The sequence below is a fragment of the Carcharodon carcharias genome, chromosome 20, assembly GCF_017639515.1.
Source record: "Carcharodon carcharias isolate sCarCar2 chromosome 20, sCarCar2.pri, whole genome shotgun sequence".
NCBI lineage: Eukaryota > Metazoa > Chordata > Chondrichthyes > Lamniformes > Lamnidae > Carcharodon > Carcharodon carcharias.
This window is the reverse complement of record NC_054486.1, coordinates 71,686,768-71,709,201: the sequence shown is the minus strand read 5'-3', so window position 1 is coordinate 71,709,201 and position 22,434 is coordinate 71,686,768. Positions and strand designations below refer to the sequence as shown.

Genomic DNA, 22,434 nt, shown 5'->3' with positions numbered 1-22,434 from the left:
CATGGATTATTATTATCTTAAACTTCAATCAAATCACCCCATTTTATTTTTAATTCCAGGAAATATAACTCTAGGTTGTGCAATCTCTCCTTGTAACTTAACCCTCAGAGTTCAGATGTAATTCTGGTAAACACACTGTTACACTGTACTCCCTCCAAGACCAAGATATCCTTCCTTAGATGTGGCGCCCAGAACTGTGGTCCAACCAGGACTTTGTATACTTGAAGCATGACTTTGCCTCCATTGTCTGTTCTAGTCCTCCAGATATAAAGACCAGTATTTCTTTAGTGTTTTTTGTTATTTTCCCTATATGTGACATTTTAATGATTTATGTACATGAACCTCATGTCACTTTGGTCCTACACTGTTTCAAACTTCTCACCATTTAGAAAGTACTCTGATCTAACCATTTTTAAGATAATTGACACTTGTTTATATTGAAATCCATTTGCCACGGTTTTGCCTATTCATTTAATCTGTTCATATCTCTTTTTGTAATTTTATGCCTCCAACAACAATTGCTATGCTTGCAATGCCACCTATCTATGTGTCATCAGCAAATTTTCAAAGTGGCTCTCCATTCTGGTATCTAAGTCATTAATAAATACAATGAATAGTTCATGTCCCAACATAGATCCCGGTGGGGTGCCATTAGACACATCTTGCCAATTAGTGTAACTGTCCAGTATTCCAATTCTACTTGGATCCACTCATATCTTCTCACATTAATAATTTCCCTTCATTCCATGAGCTTCAACTTTAATGACCAGTCTTGCAAAGGACTTTATCAAATGCCTTCTGGAAGCCTATATAAATAACTTCCTTGGACAATACCCTATCTGCTACTTTGGTCATCATTTCAGTAAAAGGTTTGTCAGACATGACCTTCCCAGTACAAATCTATTCTGGCTGTGCCTGAGGTTGACTGGTCCATAATTCCCTGGTTTCCATCGCTTACCTTTCTTAAATAGTGGAGTGATGTGCAACTTGACAATGTACTTGAAAGAACTTTGGATGCTGATAGGTTCTAAAATCCTATAAAAAAGAGAAAGAAAGATAAAAATTGGTTTGTTTGCAATTACTTCTGTTAAACCTTTGAAAGAAAGGTAACATTGAAAAGTATAATTTTTAAGATCATGAAAGTTAGTGTGGCAGGAAGGTATTTGGCCCATAGTATCTGTGCTAACTGTTTTGAAAGAGCAGCCATGCTTAGTCCCACATACCTTGCCTGACTCCCTTTAATATTATTTATGGAATTAGCTTCAACACCTTCGCAGGTAGAACTTTCCAGATCTCAACAGCTGAGTGAAAAAATTGTCTCCCCTTTAGATCTTTTGCCAATGGTTTTGAATTTATGATCTCTAGCTATTGACCCACTTGACTCTCGGAAAACCTCTCGTTTTGAAAACATTTTATTAGGTCATCTCTTAACCTTCTCTTTTTCAAGGCCGACAGTACTACCTTTTTCAAACTCTCCTCAGAATTAAAGTCCTTCATCCCTGGTAATGTCCTGATTTAAACCCCGTTGAAGACTTTTTCTATGGGCTTTATATTTTTTTCTGCAGCGTGGCAACCAGAAATGTCCACAGTATTCCAGCTGAGGTCTGACTAGTGATTTATAAAAATCTAGCATGACCTCTTTTGCTTTTTTATATTACATTCCTTTATTCATAAACCCAATAATCATATGCTTATTTAACCACCTTATCAGTTTGCCTTGCCAGTTTTAAAGATTTGTTAATATGGAGACCAAGCAGATCTATAGATCTCCCTTTAGCAAAATAGTGTAATTCCTAATGTACTGCCTTTGCATATTACGCTTACCAAAGTGCATCAGCTCACACTTAATCTGCTTTGAACTCCATCTGCCATGTTTCTACTCAATTCACCACCTTGCCTGCCATCATGAAGCTTATAACTATCCTCATCTTGATCTACTTCGACAAGTTTCATATCATCTTAAAACTTTATAATGTTAATCCCTACACCTGAGTCCGGGCCATTCATAAGTGTACACCACTGCAAACCACCTCCAGTCTGAAAAACACTTATCTACCACCAATCTTTACTTCTGGAGTCACTTTTTCACCACTTGCCCTTAATTTTGTGGGCTCCCATCTTGTTAAATCATCCTGTATGACACTTGTCTTTCTAAAGTCCACAAATGAAAAGATTTTACCAGGAATGTAGAATCTTAGCTATGAGAAAAGATAGGATAGGCTGGAGATTGTTTCTTTGGAACAAAGGAGGTTGAGGGGAGATTTAACTCAGGTGCATAAAATTGAAAGGCTAGATAGTGGACAGGAAGGACCTATTTCCATCAGTGGAGTGGTGAAAAACCAGGGAGCATAGATTTAAAGTAATTGGTAGAAGGATTAGAGGGGAGTTGAGCAATTATTTCATCTGGAGTGTGGTGGAAGTCCAGAACTTGCTGCCTAAATGGATGGTGGAGGTAGGAATCTTTATCAAATCTGAATAAAAAATCTGAATAAGGTGCACTTGAGGTCCTGTAACCTTCAGGGCTTTGGACCAAGCGCTGGAAGATTGGATTAGGCTGGGTACCTTTTTATGCTGGCATGGATACAGTGGGCCAAATTACCTCTTTCTAGCCATAAACCTTTGTGTTTCTATCCAACATCTACTCTGCTACCTTGATGAACCTTATCTACTACCTCATCAAAGGATCCAGTGAAGTTAGTTATGACTTGCCTTCAACAAATCCATGTGGCTGTCCTTGAATGACCCATGCCTTGCTTTGTTTCCAAATGAAAATTTATTTTGTCCCTAATAATGGTTTGTATTATGGCAGCTGATGGGTAAATGCTGAGCTACTCAAATCCCAGAGGGATACTTGAAATAGCTGTCACAACTGTTTTCCAGTTAGTATTTTATTTCGAAATGCATGCTTTGAATTCAGTAGTAATAAGTCCACCCAGTCTTGGAGGTTTTTTTACAAAACTAAATTAAACATTTATTAATAAAAGGAAAGATTTCAAGCACATATGTAGGTTTACAAATTACTACTATGATAACTCTTCACTCCCCAAATTAATCTGACCCCCAGTTACACCTCCGTTAAGGCAACAGTAAAATCAAATAGGATTAAACAGACCCGGTCAAAGCACGCAATACCCTGGACAGTGAAATTCAAATTGAATTTTCTTAGCTTCGGTTCCTATAGACAGCAACTTGATGCATAGAGGCTGGAGGCTTTTTCACACTTGTTAGATCTTAGAATGTCTTCCCCCTTACACATAACCACATCTCCTGTATACATGTTTCCCCCTTTTTAATGTAAGTTCAGTTGTTCCAAGATGTCTTTGCAACTTTACTTTTCTCAAAATATAAATCTTTCATAGTATGCATATTATCAGTAACCTTTGGGAAAAATAAACACGCTGTTTAGCTTAGCCTCTTATGGCTAGGTGTAGCATCTCATCATCTTTTTGAAATTCAAACTACTCTGGTTTATCTAAAACAAATGTTCCTCACACCTCATATTCATAAACTTCAACCATGTTTACATATTTAGCATTTCAAACCCAGCTTCCCTTTTGATAACTCAAAAGCTCCAGACTAGCTGTCTTCAGTTCAGTTAAATCCACCACACACATATCCACACAGAGAAACTAATCCAAATCCCACTATTAACCTACCTTTACAATAAATCGCAATATTATGAAAATTCTTATATTTTCATGACGTTTGTAACAACTTCCCTGTTATTTCTCAATAGTGGCTTAGTTTTCTTAACCCTCCATCCTTAATGATGTTTGGAAGATTTCTTCAGCAACTCCGGATACATTCCATCTGGATTATTAATGCAAATATTTTTAGTACATATCCCTGACCTCCTACTGGAACAGAAAACAATATGGCTGATAAAGCCTCTAAATATTTTTTTAAGAAAAATAATGCTCTGAAAACAGTCTGCATAGATCCGCCTTGTGCTTAGAATGTAACTAGAAGACAACTTTATCCCTACTGAGAATAACATAGAGTTTACAGCACAGAATGAAACAGGCCAGTTAGACCAGCTGGTAACTGCCAGTGTTCATACACCACTTGAGTCTCCTCTCCTCTTACTTCATCTGAACCTATTAGTATACCCTAACGTCTCTAAAATGCATCTATGCTATTTGCCTCAACCAATCCATGTGGTGGTAGCAAGTTCTACCTCCAGTCACCCTGAGCGATGAAGCTTCTCCTGAATTCCTTATTGGATTCATTAGTGACTGTTTCTATGCCCCTCGTTTTAGACTCCTGAGAAATGAAACCATCTCTCCATCTACCATTTTAAACCCCTTGAGTTTCAAGCCTTCGCTTTTCCAGCTTTAATCTTTCCTGATAGCAGTAACCTCACAGTTTTGGTATCATTCTTGTAACTATCTTCCACACCTTCAAGGAGATCAGAACTGTGCGCAGTACTCAAAGTATGAGCTAACAAAGGTTCTCTATGTGATTAAAATAACTTCTCTACATTTGGATTCAAGTCCATCGTGATACAATCCTAATTAAGTATAGATGTTGGAAATAATAGGGTTAAAATTGATATAAGACAAAATATGACACCTGAGGCTCCAGTGGCACAGAGAAGATGTGCTTATGCAGATTATGATTTTTAGTAAAATTTGGATGTATCATTTTGTTAGCAAACATTGGATTAATCTGAATGCTAGAAATCTGTTAATGTAACTCATTTGTTTTACTTCAAAATCCTAATGTCTGTTATTACCTTCAGTTATTTGATTATTTTGTTCTTGAAATAGGTCGGATTAGAAAAAGAAGTTAGTACAGACACGCAACTAACTTACATGACAACAGGCGTTCTGCTTCAAAAAATTGTTAATGCAAGATGCCTGACTGAATTTACGCACATCTTCATTGATGAAGTAGGATATCTCTCATCAAATTTCTCATCAATAGATGTTGAAGCATGATTTTTTAAAAAAATTCATTTATAGGATGTGAATGTTGCTGACAGCCAACATTTATTGCCCATCCCTAATTGCTCTTGAGAAGCTGGTGGTGAGATTCGCTTTCTTGTATATACACCCACAGTACTGTCAGGAAGGGAGTTCCAGGATTTTTACCCAACAACAGTGAAGGAACAGCGATACAGTTCCAATTCGGGATGGGTTGTAGAGGGAGGGGCACTTGCAGATGGGGATTGTCACATGCGCTTGCTCCCCTGTTCTTCTGGGTGGTAGAGGTCATGAGATTGAAAGGAGCCTTGGTAAATTGCTGCAGTAGACCTTGTAGATGGTACACACATCTACATTGTCTGTTGGCAGTGGGTGGAAGTGAATGGGTAGCAGTCAAGCGGGTTACTTTGTTATGCATGATGGCAAACTTTTTGAGTGTTGTTGGAGCTGCACACGTCCAGGCATCAAAATTGTAACTTGTGACTGTTGGATAGGCTTTGGGGAGTCAAGAGATAAAAAATATGCCATAAGAGTTCCCAGCCTCTGACCTAACCTTGTAATGGCAATATTTATATGGCTAGACCAGTTAAGTGTTTTAGCCTGGGTGATTCCTGAATTTTTTTGTTCTTTCATGGAATGTGGATGTCGCTGGCAAGTTCAACATTTGTTGCCCATCTCTAATTGCCAATGAGAAGGAGGTGGTGAGACTGCCTTGAATCGCTGCAGTCTGCCTGATGGTTTGGTACAATTGAGTGGCTTGCTCGGCACTTCAGAAGGCAGTTAAGAGTCAACCACGTTGTTATGGATCTAGAGTCACATTTAGGCCAGACCAGGTAAGGATAACAGATTTCCTTCCCGAAATGACATTACTGAACCAGATGGGTTTTTATGACAATCAGTCATAAAGATGAGGTCAGGTAGGTTTTTTCCCCCCCTCCAATAGCCACAGACCCAGTCTGTTGGTTGTTTTCTTTAGGACTTGACCAACCTGGTCAGTAGTGGCGCTACTGAGTCACCCTTTGTCCCCCGTTGTTGAAGTCCCTAATGTGTGCAAAAACATTGTGCTTTTGCTGTACCAATCTTAATGTTTAATGATGTTCAACATGGAGGAGCATGGTCATTGTTATTGAGACTAGCTTTCAATTCCAGATTTTTTTTTGTTAATTGAATTTATATAGTCCAGCCATATAAATATTGTCATTACAAGGGCAGGTCAGAGGCTGGGAACTCAATGGCATGTTTTTAACCTCTTGACTCCCCAAATCCTATCCACCAGCCACAAGACACAAGTTACAATTTTGATGCCTGGATGGGTGCAGCTCCAACAACATCAAAAGGTTCGTCATCATCCAGAACAAATCCGCTTGAGTGGCTATCCATCCATCTTATGCATTCACTTGCACCCACTGCTGACACACAATGCAGAAGTGTGTACCATCTACAAGATCCACTGCAGCAATTTCCAAGACTCCTTTCAAAATTTTGACCTCCACCACCCAGAAGAACAAGGGTAGCAGGCGCATGTGACCACCTCCATCTGCAAGTACACCTCCACCTACAACCAGCAGCTGCAGTAGTGGGATTTGAACCTGTGTCCCCAGAGCGTTAACCTGGGTCTCTGGATTACTAGTCCAGTGACATTGCCATTATGCCATTGTGTTGATGGGTGCTTTCAGCAATGATAATGCCATTGAATGTCAAAAGGAGATGGTTAGGTTTCCTCTTGTTGGAGGTGGTCACTATCTGACACTTCTGTGGTGCAAATATTACTTGTCACTTACCAGCCCAAGCCTAATGTTGTCCAGGTCTTGCAGCATGTAGGCACAGACTGCTTCATTATCTGAGGAGTTGTGAATGGAACTGAGCACTCTGCAATCATCAGCAAGCACCCTTATTACTGACCTTATCATGGAACGAAGATCATTGATGAAGCAGCTGAAGGTGTTTGGGCTTAAGACACTAACTACTCTGAGGGACTCCTGCAATATTGTCCTGGGGCTGAGATTATTGGCTTCCAACAACTGCAGTCATCTTCCTTTGTGCTAGGTATCACTCCAACAAGTGGGAAGCTTTCCCTTATTCCTATTGACTTCAGTTTTACTGGAGCTCCTTGGTGGCACACATCAAATGCTGCCTGATGTCAAGGGTAGCCACTCTTGTCTCATCTCTGGAATTCAGCTCCTTTGTCCATGTTTGGACTTAGGCTGTAGTGAGATCTGAAGCCAAGTGTTCTGGCAGAACCCAAACTAAACATTGTGAACAGGTTATTGGTAAGTTATGCACTTGATAGTACTGCCTGATGGCTTCCATAACTTTGCTCATGATGGAGAATAGCCTGACGCGGCTGTAATTTGCTGGATTTGATTTGTTCATTTTGTTGGCAGGACATGGATTGGATAATTTTCCACATTGCCAGTCTTTGCCAGTGTTGTAACTGTACTGGAACAGATTGATAAGAAGCGCAGCAAGTTCTGGAGCACAAGAATTCAGTAATACAGTTGGGATATGTCAGGGCCCATAGTCCTGCCATATGCAGTGCCTTCAGCCATTTCTTGATGTCACGTGGAGTGAACTGAAGACTAGCAGTTAGGGTGTTGGGGAACTCAGGAGGAGCCGGGACGGAACATCCACTCAGCACTGGCTGAAGCTGATTGCAAATTCTTCAGCCTTAGCTTGCCCAATTTGAGAATTGGAATGTTCATGGAACTGCTTCTTCTCCAGTTCATTGTTTAATTGTTCACCCATTCATGACTGGATGTGACAGGACTGCAGAGCCTTGATCTGATCCAGTGTTTGTGGGATTGCTTTGCTCTGTCCATAGCAGGCTGCTTCCACTGTTTAACATGCATGTAGTCAGTATTATAGCTGCTTCAGGTTGGCACCTCATTTTAACTATGCTGGTGCTGCTCCTGGCATACTCTCCTGCACTCTTCATTGATTCAGGGTTGATCCTCTGGCTTGAGGGTAATGGTAGAGTGAGGAATTTGCTGGGCCCTGAGGTTGTATATTGTGGCTGAATACAATTCTGCTGCTAATGGTCAACAGTGCCTCTGGAATGCCCAGTCCTGAGCTGCTTAATTTGATCTGAATCTATCCCATTTAACACAGTGACAGTGCCCAATGATAAGCATGTCCTTATCATGAAGACAGGTCTTTGTTTCCGCAAGGACTGTGTGGTGGTCACTCCTACCGTACTGTCATGGAGAAATGCATCTGTGACAGGGAGATTGGGGATGATGAGGTCAAGTAGATTTTTCCCTCTCCACCTGCCACAGACCCAGTCTGCCAGTTGTGTCATTTTGGGCTTGACCAACCTGGTCAGTAGTGGCGCTACTGAGTCACCCTTTGGTGACTTCAACATTGGGGGACAATGTGTGCTTTTGCCTTATTACTCTTAGCGTTTAACAGTGTTCAACATGAAGGAGCATTGATCCATCAGTTGAGAGAGAGTGGTGGTAATAAGCAGAAGGTTTCCTTACCCATATTTGACTCGATCCATGAGACAATTTCATGAGATACATAGTACATGTTGAGGTGAGTCAGGTCATACCCAGGGATGGCAATGGGCGAGTCTGAGACATTGGCTATTAGGTATGATTCTGGGAGTATGACTATGTCAGGCTGCTGCTTGACTAATCTGTACGAGAGCTCTCTCCATTTTCGAACAGGTGTGGAGGGCATTGCCAGGTCGACTGGGCATAGTGTTAGTGTTGTCTTGTTCCTAGGTCAATGCTCACTTGTTGGTCTGGTTTTACTCATCAGCTCCTCTGTAGTGGGGTTTGATGTGATTAAGTGAACATTTCAGAGTTGAGAGTCAACCATATTCATGTGGGCATGGAGTCACCTAAAGACCAGGCTAGGTAAGGATGGGTGTTAGAGAACTGGATGGGTTTTTGCAACAGTCCAGTAGTTTGCCATCATTACTGAGACTAGATTTTTTTATTCCAGATTTCAATTTTCCCAACTGGTATGATGGATTTGAACTCAAGTTTCTGGGACATTAGTCCAGTAACGTTGTGTGGTGTGGCATTACCACCATGCTAATTGGGATAGATTCAGGACAGATCTAGCAGCTTTAAACTGGGTACCCATGAGATGCTGTGGGCAGAGTAGAATTGTGTTCAATCATAATCTTTACTCTCATGGCCCAGCAATTCCCTGACAATGCTATTACCATTAAGACAGGGGTTGAGCCCTGGTTCAATGAGGAGAACGAGTGAGGAATAGCACCAGGCATACTGAAAAATGAGTTGCCAACTTGATGAAACTACAACACATATTACATGCATGCTAACCAGCAGAAACAGCATGCAATAGACAGAACAAACTGATCCCAAACCAACCTTGCAGTCTTGCCACGCTAATCATATATGGTGGGGGACAATTAAGCAGCTAACTGGAAGAGGAGGAGGCTCCATGAACATTCCCATCCTCAATGCTGGGTGAGCCCAGCACATCCATGCAAAAGACAAGGCTGAAACATTTATAACCATCTTCGACCAGAAGTGCCAAGTGGATGATCTATCTTGTCATCCTTCTGGGGTCTCCTGCAACACCGATGCCAGACTTCAGCCAATTCAATTTATCAGTTCACTCCATGTGATACCAAGAAACGGCTGGATACAGCAAAGCCCTGACAACATTCCGGTGGTAGCACTGAAGACTTCTGCTCCACAACTAGCTGTCCTCTAGCTGTTCCAGTACAACCAGAATGCTGGCATCTACCTGATAATATGTAAAATTGCCCAGATATACCCTATCCACAAAAGGCAGGATAAACCCAACCCAGCCAATTATTGTCCCATTCGTTTACTCTCAGTTGTTATCAAAATGATGGAAGGGGTTGTTGACCGTGCTGCTAAGCGTCACTTACTCAGCAATGTTCATCAATATTCAGTTTGGGTTTTGCCAGTGGCACTCGGCTCCAAACCTCAATACAGCCTTGGTTCAAACATGGACAAAAGAGTTTAATCCCAGACGTGAGGTGAGAGTCTCTTCTCTTGATATCATGGCAGTATTTGGAGTGTGGCATCAAGGAACCCTAGCAAAATTGAAGTCACTGACAATCAGTTGAGGGACTGATGTTGGGTTTGTGGTAGTCTCCACTAGTTAGAATCAACCTGACATAAAGAAAGATGGTTGTGGTTGTTGGAGGCCAATCATTACAGTCTAGCCTGGGAAGTTAATGGGAGTCTGAATCCCCCTTAGGTTTTAGGACCAACCATATTCAGGTGTTTCCCTCCAACGTAAAGTCAGAATTGGGGATGTACACTGATGTTTGCACAGTGTTCAGGGCCATTTGTGACTCCAGATACAGAGGTGGTCCATTCCCACCTGCAGAAAGGCCTGAACAACATTCAGGCTTGGGTTGATAAGTGACAAGTAGAATTTGTGCCCTACAATTGCCAGGCAATGACCATTTTCAACAAGAGAGAATCTAGCCATCTCCCTATGATGTCCAAAGACATTTCCATTGCTGAATCACTCACCATCAACATTCTGGAGGTTACCTTTGATCAGAAACTGAACTGGGCCAGCCATGTAAATACTGTCGCTACAGGGGCTGGGAATTCTGCAATGAGTAACTCACCTCCTGACTCCCCAAAGCCTGCCCACTATCGACAGGACACCAGTCAGGAATGTGATGGTATACTTTCCACTTGCCTCGGTAAGTATAGCTTCAACACTCAATAAGGCTGACAGCATAAAAGTCAAAGCAACCTGTTTGATTGGCACCCCGTCCATCACCTTAAATATTTACACCTGCCGCCAATGGTATTCAGCACCATATAGAAGATGCATTGCAGCAGCTTGCCAGACTCCTTCAACACTACCTTCCAAATCCATCACCTCTACCACCTCGAAGGACAAGGTCAGAGATGTATTTCAACACAACTACCTGTAAATTGTCCTCCAAGCCACACTGACTTGGAACCATGTCACTATTCTTTCAGCTTTGCTGTATCAAACTCTTGGAATTCCCTTCCTAGTAACACTTGGGTACACCTACACCACTTGGACTGCAGCAATTCAAAAGGTGGTTCAGCATTGCCTTCTCAAGGGCAATTAGAAATGAATATAAAATGTTGGCCTTAGCAGCACCGCCCATGTCCCATGCATGAATAAAAACAGATCCTGGATGAACTCCATATAAGGAGAATGAACCTGAAACCCCTCTGTAAGTCTAGCCCTACATTTGGGTGGTGCATTTACCCACAACTATCAGGGAAGGACACCATCACACTTTTATGGAATAGTTCCTTTCGTCTAATTGAAGTAATAATCTAGTTGATTTAGTAATAGTTGATACCTTAGAAAATCATGGCTTATGTATACGCATTGACTATTACATATTTTTCAGCTTTGCAGATGATTAGGATTAATTTTGACATGCAAACCATCGTTAGCAATATTTTATTTCTTTTTTCCAAAAAATCAGTTTTTTAATGAAAGATTAAATGATAATTTGCAACTGATTTTCTAACTACTTGATGGTAAGCATGTGCACTATAGTGTGACATTAAGCTGTAAAGTCAACGAGTGAGGAATTCGGCTCAGTGGTGCACTTCAAGTGCTGTTAGGGATCAACAATCTCATCTGCAGTATACACAGGTACTTGTGGTGTGAAGTGCGCCTTTTGGTGAAGATGTTAACATGCATGCATGTTAATGTCCACCAGAAGTATGCAGGGTCCACAGTTCGTAATGTCAATCGGTGTGCAATACTGATTCGGCGCCAGCACTGCCATTTTGGAGCTTTCACTAGAGCTAATGTGCTCTCCTATGCTCATATAGCTGAACCACATGTTAAGCTGTAAGAAGATTCCCACCCCGCCCGGCCACCCTCAACAACCCCAACCACAGCTATTTAAAGGGATCCCAACTACTTTGAGGTTAGCTGACGGCTAATTTCTTCTGGCTTTTGCTGCATGTCTCTGGTGTTTTCCATGGTTATTTCAGTTTTAAAACTGTACAGCAAGTACTGAAGCACCTTCTATTGATTTCAAGGTTTTTGTACAAAGCTTTGCTCCCAGAAATGGATGCACTAAATAGGCCTTCATTTCAGAATAGAGCATGATGTGGAGACTGAGCAGAAGTCTTGTAGAGCTGGACAAGCTGTGCTAGTGGAGGGAGAGAGGAGCTCTCAATAGGAAACCATATCTGCCCATGGTGTTCAGGGAACGATTCTCCTGCTGGAATCTAAGCAAGGAAAGACACCTGTGCTTCATAAGGAGGTCCTTGGTGAAATCTGCCAATTGTAGCAGTTGCAGCTTAAAACTCAGAGCGGGCAAGGACTGCTTTGGCTGTGAAGGTGACCATGACAATGAACTTGAATGTGTCTGGCTCCTTCCAGGCTGGAATGGGGACACCGTATCACCTTACAGTTGGCATTCCATTATTGCGTGAAAGAGGTCACAGACTCCTTATTCCAAGAGAGCTAACCTTATTTTATTCTGTCTTGCCAGAGACAAGCAGACAGAGCGAGCATGAGGGTTTGCTAGGATTGCAGCTTTCCTAGTGGTGCAGGGTGACATTAACATGCTTTGCCTTGACTACGTTGCATGTTCTGGAACCAAAAGGGATTCCACTTCTTCATTGTCCAGCTGTTGTATATCCTGGGGTGGTGTATCATGCTGCTCAATGCTTGACATCTTGGCAGTAGTCATTGTTATGACCAATGCAGTTGGTAAAGCAGAGTTATTTAAAAATCCCAGACTGAAACTTAAAATAATAGGTTATGACAGTTGTTTAAAGTGTTATGTTTGAGATGCGATTCTAAATTCAGGAATCAGACCACCAGTTCTCGAGGCTTTACATGAAACTAATGAAACATTTTATGAATTTACACAGGTTAAAATACATATACATATGGCTTCAAATTACGACTATCATAAATTTTAACAAATTCCCAAACTAATCTCCATTAAGGCAACAGCAACCCATAGACTTAACCAAACACCAGGCAAAGCATTTTCACGTTACGAATTCAAAATGAGGTTTTTTCCACTTTGGTTCCTGTGGAGGCTTGCAGCTGCCTTTTGATCTCACTTTGCCTCTGCTCTGCACACCCAAAGCTGCTAAAGTTATACCTACCACTCCCATTGAATGTTAATTCTCATTGTATCAACCTCTGAACTAAACCTCTCTAACAATGAAACCCTTTTCATAGTACCAGTTTTATTAGCAATATAAACATATTGCTTGGTAGCTGCGAGATAGCTGTCCATTTTCACCCTACTTCTTGAATGCTCTATTCAAGAAATGCAAATGCATGCTATCTTACATATCAAAACTAGTACACATCAAAACACTCAGGCTTAGCTGATGTGTAGAACTAGTTAATCTCAACCTGGGCAACACTTGGGATGTTACAATTGGTATTGGTGTCCCTATGTTAGGGATGGAAAAAAAGAAATCAGGGTTTTTTTCCTGTTACTGGTCAACCTGGCTGGATATTGCGCCAAGAGAGGATTAGGCTTGGTTAAGTTATGCACAATCACAGCCTATTGAGGCGCACTTGGAGTGAGACACTGGAAAGTTACCTGTGCTTGTAAACCAAATGAGGCTGTACTGAATGAAAATTTGGTATGGGAAAGCAAAATAAACTTATTTCCTGATTGACGCTCTTAAAGCTCTTTACACTGTTAATCAAAGTTGTGTTAGAGTTATGGCTATATCTGACCATCTAGGTTCTAATGATGATACACTATTGGGATGTTGGCAAGGTTTAAATCAAATTGATGTATTCAATAGCAAAAATGAACTGCTTCTGTGACTAATTATTGTTACAATGTTCAGGTCCATGAGCGTACTGAGGAAATGGATTTTTTGTTGCTGGTTGTCCGTAAACTTCTACGCACCAATTCACGATTTGTTAGGGTGAGTATTTGATAAAAGGTTTAAACAAATTCTTTCAATGAGTAACATAAGCACAGATTCATTGGCACTCAAATCTGTGTAACATCTGATGCAGAAGTAGAGCAAATTTTATTCAACATTGTAAAGTACCTATTACATGTGCTGTGAATGAGTGCAGAGCAATCAGTTTGAGGAACCAAAGAATCATATTATTGTTAAGGGCCTATTTTTCTCTCCTCACTTTTTCTCAGATTTATATTTGCTAATTATTGTTGTCTTCATTGGGTGGTGTAATTTGTTGGTCAGCTTGGTATATGACATTTGGCAACTGCTAACCATGCTATAGTGTCAGACTTCACTCTGGTGGCACTTTTGCGTCATGTCAGTGTTTTGTGGGTTCAAACCCCATTACAAAAAGTTGTATGTATAATCTAAGTCAGTGCTCCCCAAATTATTTTCCAGTATGACCCCTTCTTAACGTTTGGAAATAACATGACCCCAGACACCAACAAAACAGCATTAAAGCAGCGCAGTAACACTCAGTATATAATTATTAAAGTTTGTGCATTAGAGACCAACAAAAATAAATCTGAATCCATATTTCCATCTAGTTTGCAAAAAATGTTGTTTTCATGTACCTATGTAGGTTTCAGTCAAGCTTTCCATATTTCCCAGTGACAGAAGACTCAGGAAGGCCCTCCTCAGCTGCTTCTTAGCCCACGATGGCTGCGTATGTGCCCTGCTGTACTTGGTCCCCACAAAGATGATGGTCGTGCAGACACCCTGCTGCACATTGCCTATATAAAGATGGCAGCCATCAATCTGGGCCTGTCACCAGGAGAAGCCCCATAGCTGTCACCCCATTTGGTGCAAACGGGTGGTACTGGTTGCTGCTTATTTGAGGTTTCCAGCCTACACTATGCTTATGAAGCCTCCCCGCCCATCCGCCAGCTGCATTGCTCCACCCCTCAGAGAGGAGATTGAGAGGAGCAGGCCAAGGGTTGGCCAGACGCCACCAAGGCCTCTGTGATGGTGCAAGGCACAGTCTCTAGGAGAAGGAGGAGCATGCAAGACCATTTGCTGTTTCTGCGACCCCCATTGGGAATTGTGACCCACAGTTTTCGGAAGCCCTGAGCTAGGTTGATACTTGAATGGAATACTGAGGAAGTGCTGCTGTCTTTTGGAAGATGTTTTGGACCAAGGTATTGTCTGGCCACTCAGCTGAGAATTGACAATCCCGCGGGTACTATTTGAACAAATACATAGGAGTTCTCCTGGTGTCCTGCCCAACACATTACAACAGATGAGTTTGTTATTTATCTTGGTACTGTTTGTGGGACTGTGGATAAAAATTATTTGCTGCATTTTCGCAACAGTGCTGACACCCAAAAGAAACAGATTGCCTAGGAAATACTTTTGAACACCTAGGAAATGTTTTTGGGCATCCTGAGGAATTACATGAATGCAATTTCTTTTTTCATTCACTTTAAAAAAAAATTTTGTTATCTCTATCCTTCATCTACAAACCATACCTTCATCTACAAACTAAGAAATCTAAGTGGAATTTCAGTTTCTGATGTAACATTCTCCCTGTAGGGATTCATCTCATTGAGGGCTAGTGAATTTAGGTGCAGGTTGATAACAAGCTTAAGCTTAGGATAGTTCAAAACTTAGCGGCACTGCTGAAGTTCTAACTGGATTCCCATTGCCGCTGCAGTTGAAACCTTCATTCTCGTCAGGGCATTGGATGTTAAGGAACTCTATAGGAAGAATACCTACCCAAGTTACAGACCTATAAAGGTCTGTAATATAAAGATATTATAAACAGCCTGGATATTCCGAGGAGTGCAATCATTGTCAGATTGCTGCGTTGCTCGAACTTTTCCCTTACCTCAACGCTGCCCCGAGTTTCTTGCTGGATCTTCCAAGTCTTGATTACCCACAAATGCGGAATGCAGCGTCCCTTTGAAAACTCCAGATCGCTGTAGAGTCGGGGAGATAGGACACTTCCCCTTTTTACGGCACTAGTTGCCGTTTGGTAAGTTTAAATGTCTGGCGTGTATGTTAGTGAATTGCTGAGTGGATTAATAGATGGGTGGGGTGCCAGGTGGGATGGATAGTAGTTAGATTAGGAAGGTTATTCGGGTTGGACGGGGAGATAGTTTGGGTTGGAGTGGGGGGCGGGTGTCAGGCCAGGCAATAATCGGATCAGGCCAGAGGGGTAATCTGGGTTAAGGAGGGTAGAAGGGTGGTTGAGGGAGGGTGTCATCGGGCGGTGGTGGAGTGGGTGTAGTTGGGGGAATTTGAGGTTTGGGGGGGTAGTGTGAATGACTGGGGTCTGTTGTGTAGTTACACAGGAGTTAGACTATCTTTTGTTTGTCCAACGTTTTCTGGGTAAAAATCTAGTTAAGTACATCAAAATTGTGACACAGCTGGAGACTTTTGCAAAGTATCCCGGGAAGCAGGGGAATTGCCCATTGGAAGTTGAAACTTCCAAGACAACTCCCATGGAGGTCAGCACATCAGGACTTCTCCAGAGTTCTGATGCGCACCTTTGGTCATATGTCTGGTCTCTGAGGATCCAGAGACTGAAAGAGCTGGGCCAATGACTGGACAGCCTGGCTCAATCATTAATGTACTTGAGTATTGCATATTTGCCTATCTCAAATATTGGATTGCTCACCTTGTCGCGGAGGATTGACACTGTTTAAATTTCTCCCTTCCCTGGTCCAAATTTAGAGAACTCTTGGAGTTAGCTCAACCCTAATGAGAGATCCTTCTACAATTGGTTTAAAAAGCAAAATACCTGAAATTTTAAGCAAAACAGAAATATTCTGGAAACACCGAGCAGGTCAGTTGGCATTTGTGGAGAAAACAGGCAATTTGTATTGGCCATGCAGGACTTTTAAGGATGAGAAGACTTCAGGAATAGGTCACCTAACTTTGTTTTTTTTCTATCCTTCCCCCTCCCCCCTCCCCTTTGTAAACTTGGACAGTAATATGAACAGATTATACAACATGAAGCAAAAACAACGTAGTTAAGAAGGATTTAGATCTTTAGGTGACTAGGACAATTTCTGTCAGGTACAATTCAGTGTGGAGAAGCATAAAATTAACAAATCAATATACTTACAAATATCAACACAATGACTAGTTGCAGTAAAGGAATCGACCTGCATTAGATCAATAGATGACAAACCAAAAGCCATCATATAGTTGTTCTGAGTCATTAATTGGATGGCATTATGAGTGCTTATGTAGTTGTGGTTTTGCAAAGTATTTTAATTTTAATAAATTAGTCATTGTGATTTTCTCTTCTTTGAAAAGGAATCTTTCTTAAATTATCACAGGTGATCCTAATGTCTGCAACAATTAATTGCATGGAGTTTGCAGATTACTTTGCAGTGCCCTTCCGAAAGACCCTGACCCCTGCATATGTGTTTGAGGTAGAGGGAATCCCGTACAGTGTTGATGAATATTATCTTGACGATCTCAAAGAGCTAATCCACTTCCAGGTGAGGTGATTTTAAAAAGCACAACCTTTCACATTTTAGCAAAGGAGCACCCTTATATTAGTTGAAGTATTTTTTCTTCCTTGAATTTTCTAAAACAAAGAAATAATAAAGAACTGCATAGCTTAATTTATATGTCCAACTTTCATGTCTTGGAAGTGTTTGTGTGTTTGATGTTCTCCAGAGTTAGGTATGGTTCCTATTCTAATGATCTGAATTGAAGGCCTCATAGTAACATAGGAGTAAGCCATTCAGCCCTTCAAACTCTGCCATTCAATAGATAATGACTGATCTGGTTATGATTTCACTCCACTTTTCTGTTTGCCCACTGCGCCCCCCCCACCCCGTAACCCTTGGCTCCCTTGTCTGTCAAAAATCTGCCTAACCTCTGCCTTGAATAAATTCAATGACGCTGTTTCCATTATTTTCTGGGGAAGAAAATTCCACATACTAACAGTCCTCTGACAGAAAAAAAATTCTCCTCATCTCATTCTTAAACGGTAGTCCTCTTTTATCCTTAAACTGTGTCCCCTGGGTTTAGTGTCTCCTACAAGTGTGAACATTCTCAGGGAGCCCTGTCAAGGCTCCTCAGGACCTTAAATGTTTCAATAAGATCACCTCTCGTTCTTCTAAACTCCAATGGGCATAGGCCCAACCTGTTCAACCTTTCTCCATAAGATAAGCCCCTTATCCCAAGAATGAGTTGAGTGAACCTTCTCTGAGCTGCTTCACATGCAATTATATCTTTTATTTTCAAATAAGGAGACCAAAACTGTACACAGTATTCCAGCTGTGGTCTCAGCAAGGCCCTGTACAGAATAATGATCAGCTATGTTGTGAAACAGAGACTGAATTCTTTGAAATACAGATGTAAAGGTTATCATTTTTTTGTCAGAACTAGAAACTCAAAGTGTGTCTTAAATAGGGCTGCACAAAACGAGGAGGAGGCGAGCTCTAGACAGAATATCAGGAATGTTAACTTCTGTGATAGAGAGGAGTCAGTAGGTAAGATGAGAAGCTGGCAGGCAAGGGGTGGATGATATATAAAGATGATCTCAGTGAGGCAATGATCCGTTTATAAAAGAATAAAGAGAGTAAAAAATGGTCCCTGGGAGGGGAGAGGGGGGAGGGTGAGGTGAAGAGGGAAAATCACAAATGTACAAATGATGTTCTGACAAAGTATATCAAAATGTCAACAATCATCCCTGCAACTTCCTCATTCTGTCCAAGACTGATGGACCACCGTCCATCTCCAGTATCCTCTACTTCAAGAAAATTCAGTCTGAAGTTGCTGAAATTCAATCAGAGTTTGAGTGCCAGGAGAAAGACTTGATCCTAACACTTGTGTTGAACTTAATGCAAATTGTTTGTGGAGGCTAAAGATGGAAAAGTCAGATTGGGAATTAAAGCAGAACTAAGGTGTTCAACAAGCCATTGTTTAATTTGTGTTTATCGCCTTTTCCAATGTAGAAGACAAAGAAGCTTATAATTTGTTGCCTTTTTTGCCATGAGAGAGGAGATTGTAATCTGTTTAAAAATCATTGCTATGGCTTCCATTTGGGATTTTGGCTCTGATACAGTTGAAGATCTACAATTAAACTTAGTGGCCTTGGGATAGGGAGGAAAATCAGCCAGAATTCCTGCTCTTGATCACAATCCATTGAACCCTTGCAGCATGCTCCATGTGTAGTCATCAGGTGAGGACAGGATCAGGCTGCGGTTTGATACTTCCTTTTATCAAAACGTTTATGAGTACTCTTCATTTTCTTGCATGATTAACAGCCATTTCGAAGAGGTAGTTGAGGACTAGGCACACATCTGTCCAATATTCTTGCATAGCATTAATGCCTCTAGAACAGGAGACAGTTGAGGAAAATGAAACATTGAGTTAATGATTTTAAGATAGTACTGTAACTTGATGGTTATGTTACTGAACTATGGTCTAATAACCCAGAGAAAATTATTCCACGATGTCAGTTTGATCATTTGTATGCAGTTTAAAAGAAATCTAAAAAGTTCAGATGAGTAGAAAAGGCCATTGAAGCTGTCAAATTATCATTAATAGCCAGCTGGTTAATATCCTTACTTGGCCTGCCCTATATGTGACTTCAGTACCACCCTAATGTAGTTAACAGATATAACTTGAATCAAACTGAGACAAACTGCATTTATATCAGACGAAGGCCTATCACTACTTTTCAAGGTAAAATAGCGTTGGGTGATAAATAAATATCGGCTTTGCCAGCAGCACCTACATCGGAAGAATTATTTAAAAAAAAACTGCCCTGTATTCTGATATCCACCCCATTCTAAGATATGGAATGACTGTTTTCTTACTTATAATTCCTAGGTTGCACACTCATTTTCTAATGAGCCAAAAATCCTGCCTGATGTCTATAACATAGCAGAAACTCTGATCCTCTACTTTGATGAGCTAGAAAGTAAAGAAAATGGGTAAGTGACAAGAAAGCAAGTTAATTTTATTTAAAGTACCATGTGATGCAGTATTTTGAATGATTCCCTGCATGTTTATCCACATAAATATTTCAGTTTCATATTAATTGCTGAAGCAAATTTTAATAGAGTATATTAACTTGTCTTTGATTTTAATAGATCAGCAGGAATGAACTTGAACCGTGGCAGTGTCTTGGTATTTTTGCCAGGTAATGTTTAGAAATTGTTCAAATATTGACAAAAATTGTAAATGAATGACTCGGATGTTATCTACTATATCCTCTTAACAAGGGCACCAAACATGTTTCAGTTATAAACATTCAGTTCCTTGACTTAGTCATTTCAACCAAACTACGCTGGTAAAGCTAGTTAATAATGTTGGTAGAAAAGCTTGTGCTTTCTAAAGCCACATTCGGGAGACTGTAGAGAAAATCCATTTCTTGCACTTAAACCCAGTACAGTTCAGAACCAGCATGAGGATGGCTACTCCAAACTAGAATTTACTCTGTAGCATTAGGAAATTTGGCATATTGTTCCTCTGATTGGAGCTGAACCACATTGAGTTAGTGGTTTCCTCTTCTTTCCAGAAGTATAAGAGGTGATGCAGTTGCATCTCGGTGTACTTTATCAACCCAAAATGCCTCTAACTATAAATGCCTTTGGATTTACCTTGTTCAACATTCTAAAGTTTCAAAAGAAAGCTGCAAATGGATTGCATATTCAAAATGATTTTTTTTGTTTTTGTTATCTTGTGCAGAAAAGTGAGATATGCAATATATTTGAAATTAGGATATACATTTTCTTAAGAATCCACACTGATGCATTCTCTTTCTCTCTCGCTGCCACTTACCCTCTTTACCTCTAATGTGTCCTCTCTTTAGGTCTGGCAGAAATAAATCACCTGCATGAAGTCCTCACTTCTATGGTTCAGAAGAGGTAAGGCACTAATATTGTAGTTTAAGCTTGATAATGCATGCAACAGAGAAGCAAAATCTCTGACAATGTTTTTGGTCACCCACCTGCTGTCTCTTGCTTGCTCAACTCTGTTTTCCCCATGTTTTTGAGACAGCTTGGGAGGTTTTTCTCTATTAAAAACCGTATATAATTGCAACTTATCATATATCTGACTTTTTCCCAATATGCAGATTGCACAATTTTCTAGAAATTTGATGGCTAGTGCATCTCAGACATCTGTTTCAAGTTGTATTCCTTTCATTGAGGGGGAGGCAGTGGCATAGTGTTATTGTCACTGGACTAGTAATCCAGAGACACAGGGTAATGCTTTGGGGACCTGGGTTCAAATGGTTTCAATGGTGAAATTTCAATTCAATAAAAAAAATATGGAATTAAAAGTCTGATGATGACTTCAGAATGAAGAAGGGTCATTTCGGACTTGAAACGTTAACTCTGTTTCTCTCTCCACAGGTGCTGCTAGACTTGCTGAGTTTTTCCAGCATTTTCTATTTTTGTTTAGTCCCACTTAGCTGTTGTTTCCCTACATCACTGCAATTTTCTCCAGGAAATTTCTTGTAAGATTCTTAATTCCTTCCAAAGAAGGAACATTTTGAATAAGAAATACTCAGTCTTTACTTTTTCTTTAAGTGTGCCATCAGGAATTAATGTGTTTTGAAAGGGAATGCTGCAAGCCACTCTGCAGTCTTAATATGCATGCACAGACATTTGTAGTCCCATCTCACACTCCATGTTTGTCAAAATTCATTATAAAAGTGTCACCATTTACCTGCAAGACATGTTACACCTGCAGGTGGCATGCTGACAGAGGTTTTGAATGTTCATGACTTGGATCTCGTCAGTAGTGGAACAAGGGTGCAATTGACTGACCTCAAAGAAAGCTACCCACAAAAATCTAGCAGTTTCTGTGGCGTGGTTTTCCCCTCAGCGGCAATTTAAATCTGCCAAACCTAGGGGATATATTGCTGTGCAACAGCAATGATGTCAGCAATCAGGTAAAGAGCCAATTACAATGAAGTAGCTGCACAGACCCAACAAGGAACGTAAAACTACTAACCCCCTTCATTTTTAATATAAATTTCCAGATAGTGAAATAAATTACCACAATTGGGTTATGATAAAAGCAAAAGTAAAAATGAACAAACTTATAAATGGTTTTATATTTTAAAAAAATTATCAAATCCCTCATTATGTAGAAAATGAGCATTTGCAACTATAAAAATTAGCTTTTTAGTGTCATTGAAGGTAGTTAGCAATGATTGTGAAGGTCAACATGGTGCAACTTTCTCAAGGGTTTTTACACCGAGATTAATAGCATAGAAGCACTTGTTTTAATTAAATCATGATTGGAGATTGCAGTCTGTGGGAACTCCAATGGCGCAGTCTCTCATTGAGTAGGCGGAGGATGGTGACAAATTTCTGAGAGCAGCAAAATTTGAGGAGGAGACACCATAAGCCACCTAGGTTGACAGAGTCTTAGAGGCTTTTGAAAGGTCAAAAAAAGGCCAGGTACAGTGGTTGTGCTGTTCTTGCACTTTTCTTGAATTTGCCACACAGTGAAGATCTTGCCTGTGGCTCCTCTCAATGGGCAAAACCACACTATAACTCTGGAAGGAATTCCTCGGCCACTGTGTGGAGGCAGTTGAGGATTTATGCAGTGATCTTCCCTGTGGCAGACAGCATGGAGAATTATCTGTAGTTACCGCAATTGGA

The 22,434-nt window shown here is 40.7% G+C and overlaps 1 protein-coding gene across 1 annotated transcript in view; it reads left to right on the top strand.

Annotated features, from left to right (window-relative positions):
* Positions 1-22,434, top strand: part of tdrd9 (tudor domain containing 9) — a 216,417-nt gene that overhangs the window by 82,734 nt on the left and 111,249 nt on the right. Inside the window, 6 exon segments of the mRNA XM_041214194.1 lie at positions 4,770-4,892; positions 13,724-13,804; positions 17,134-17,298; positions 19,646-19,764; positions 19,909-19,958; positions 20,631-20,685. Coding sequence (XP_041070128.1) covers positions 4,770-4,892; positions 13,724-13,804; positions 17,134-17,298; positions 19,646-19,764; positions 19,909-19,958; positions 20,631-20,685 — 593 coding nt within the window.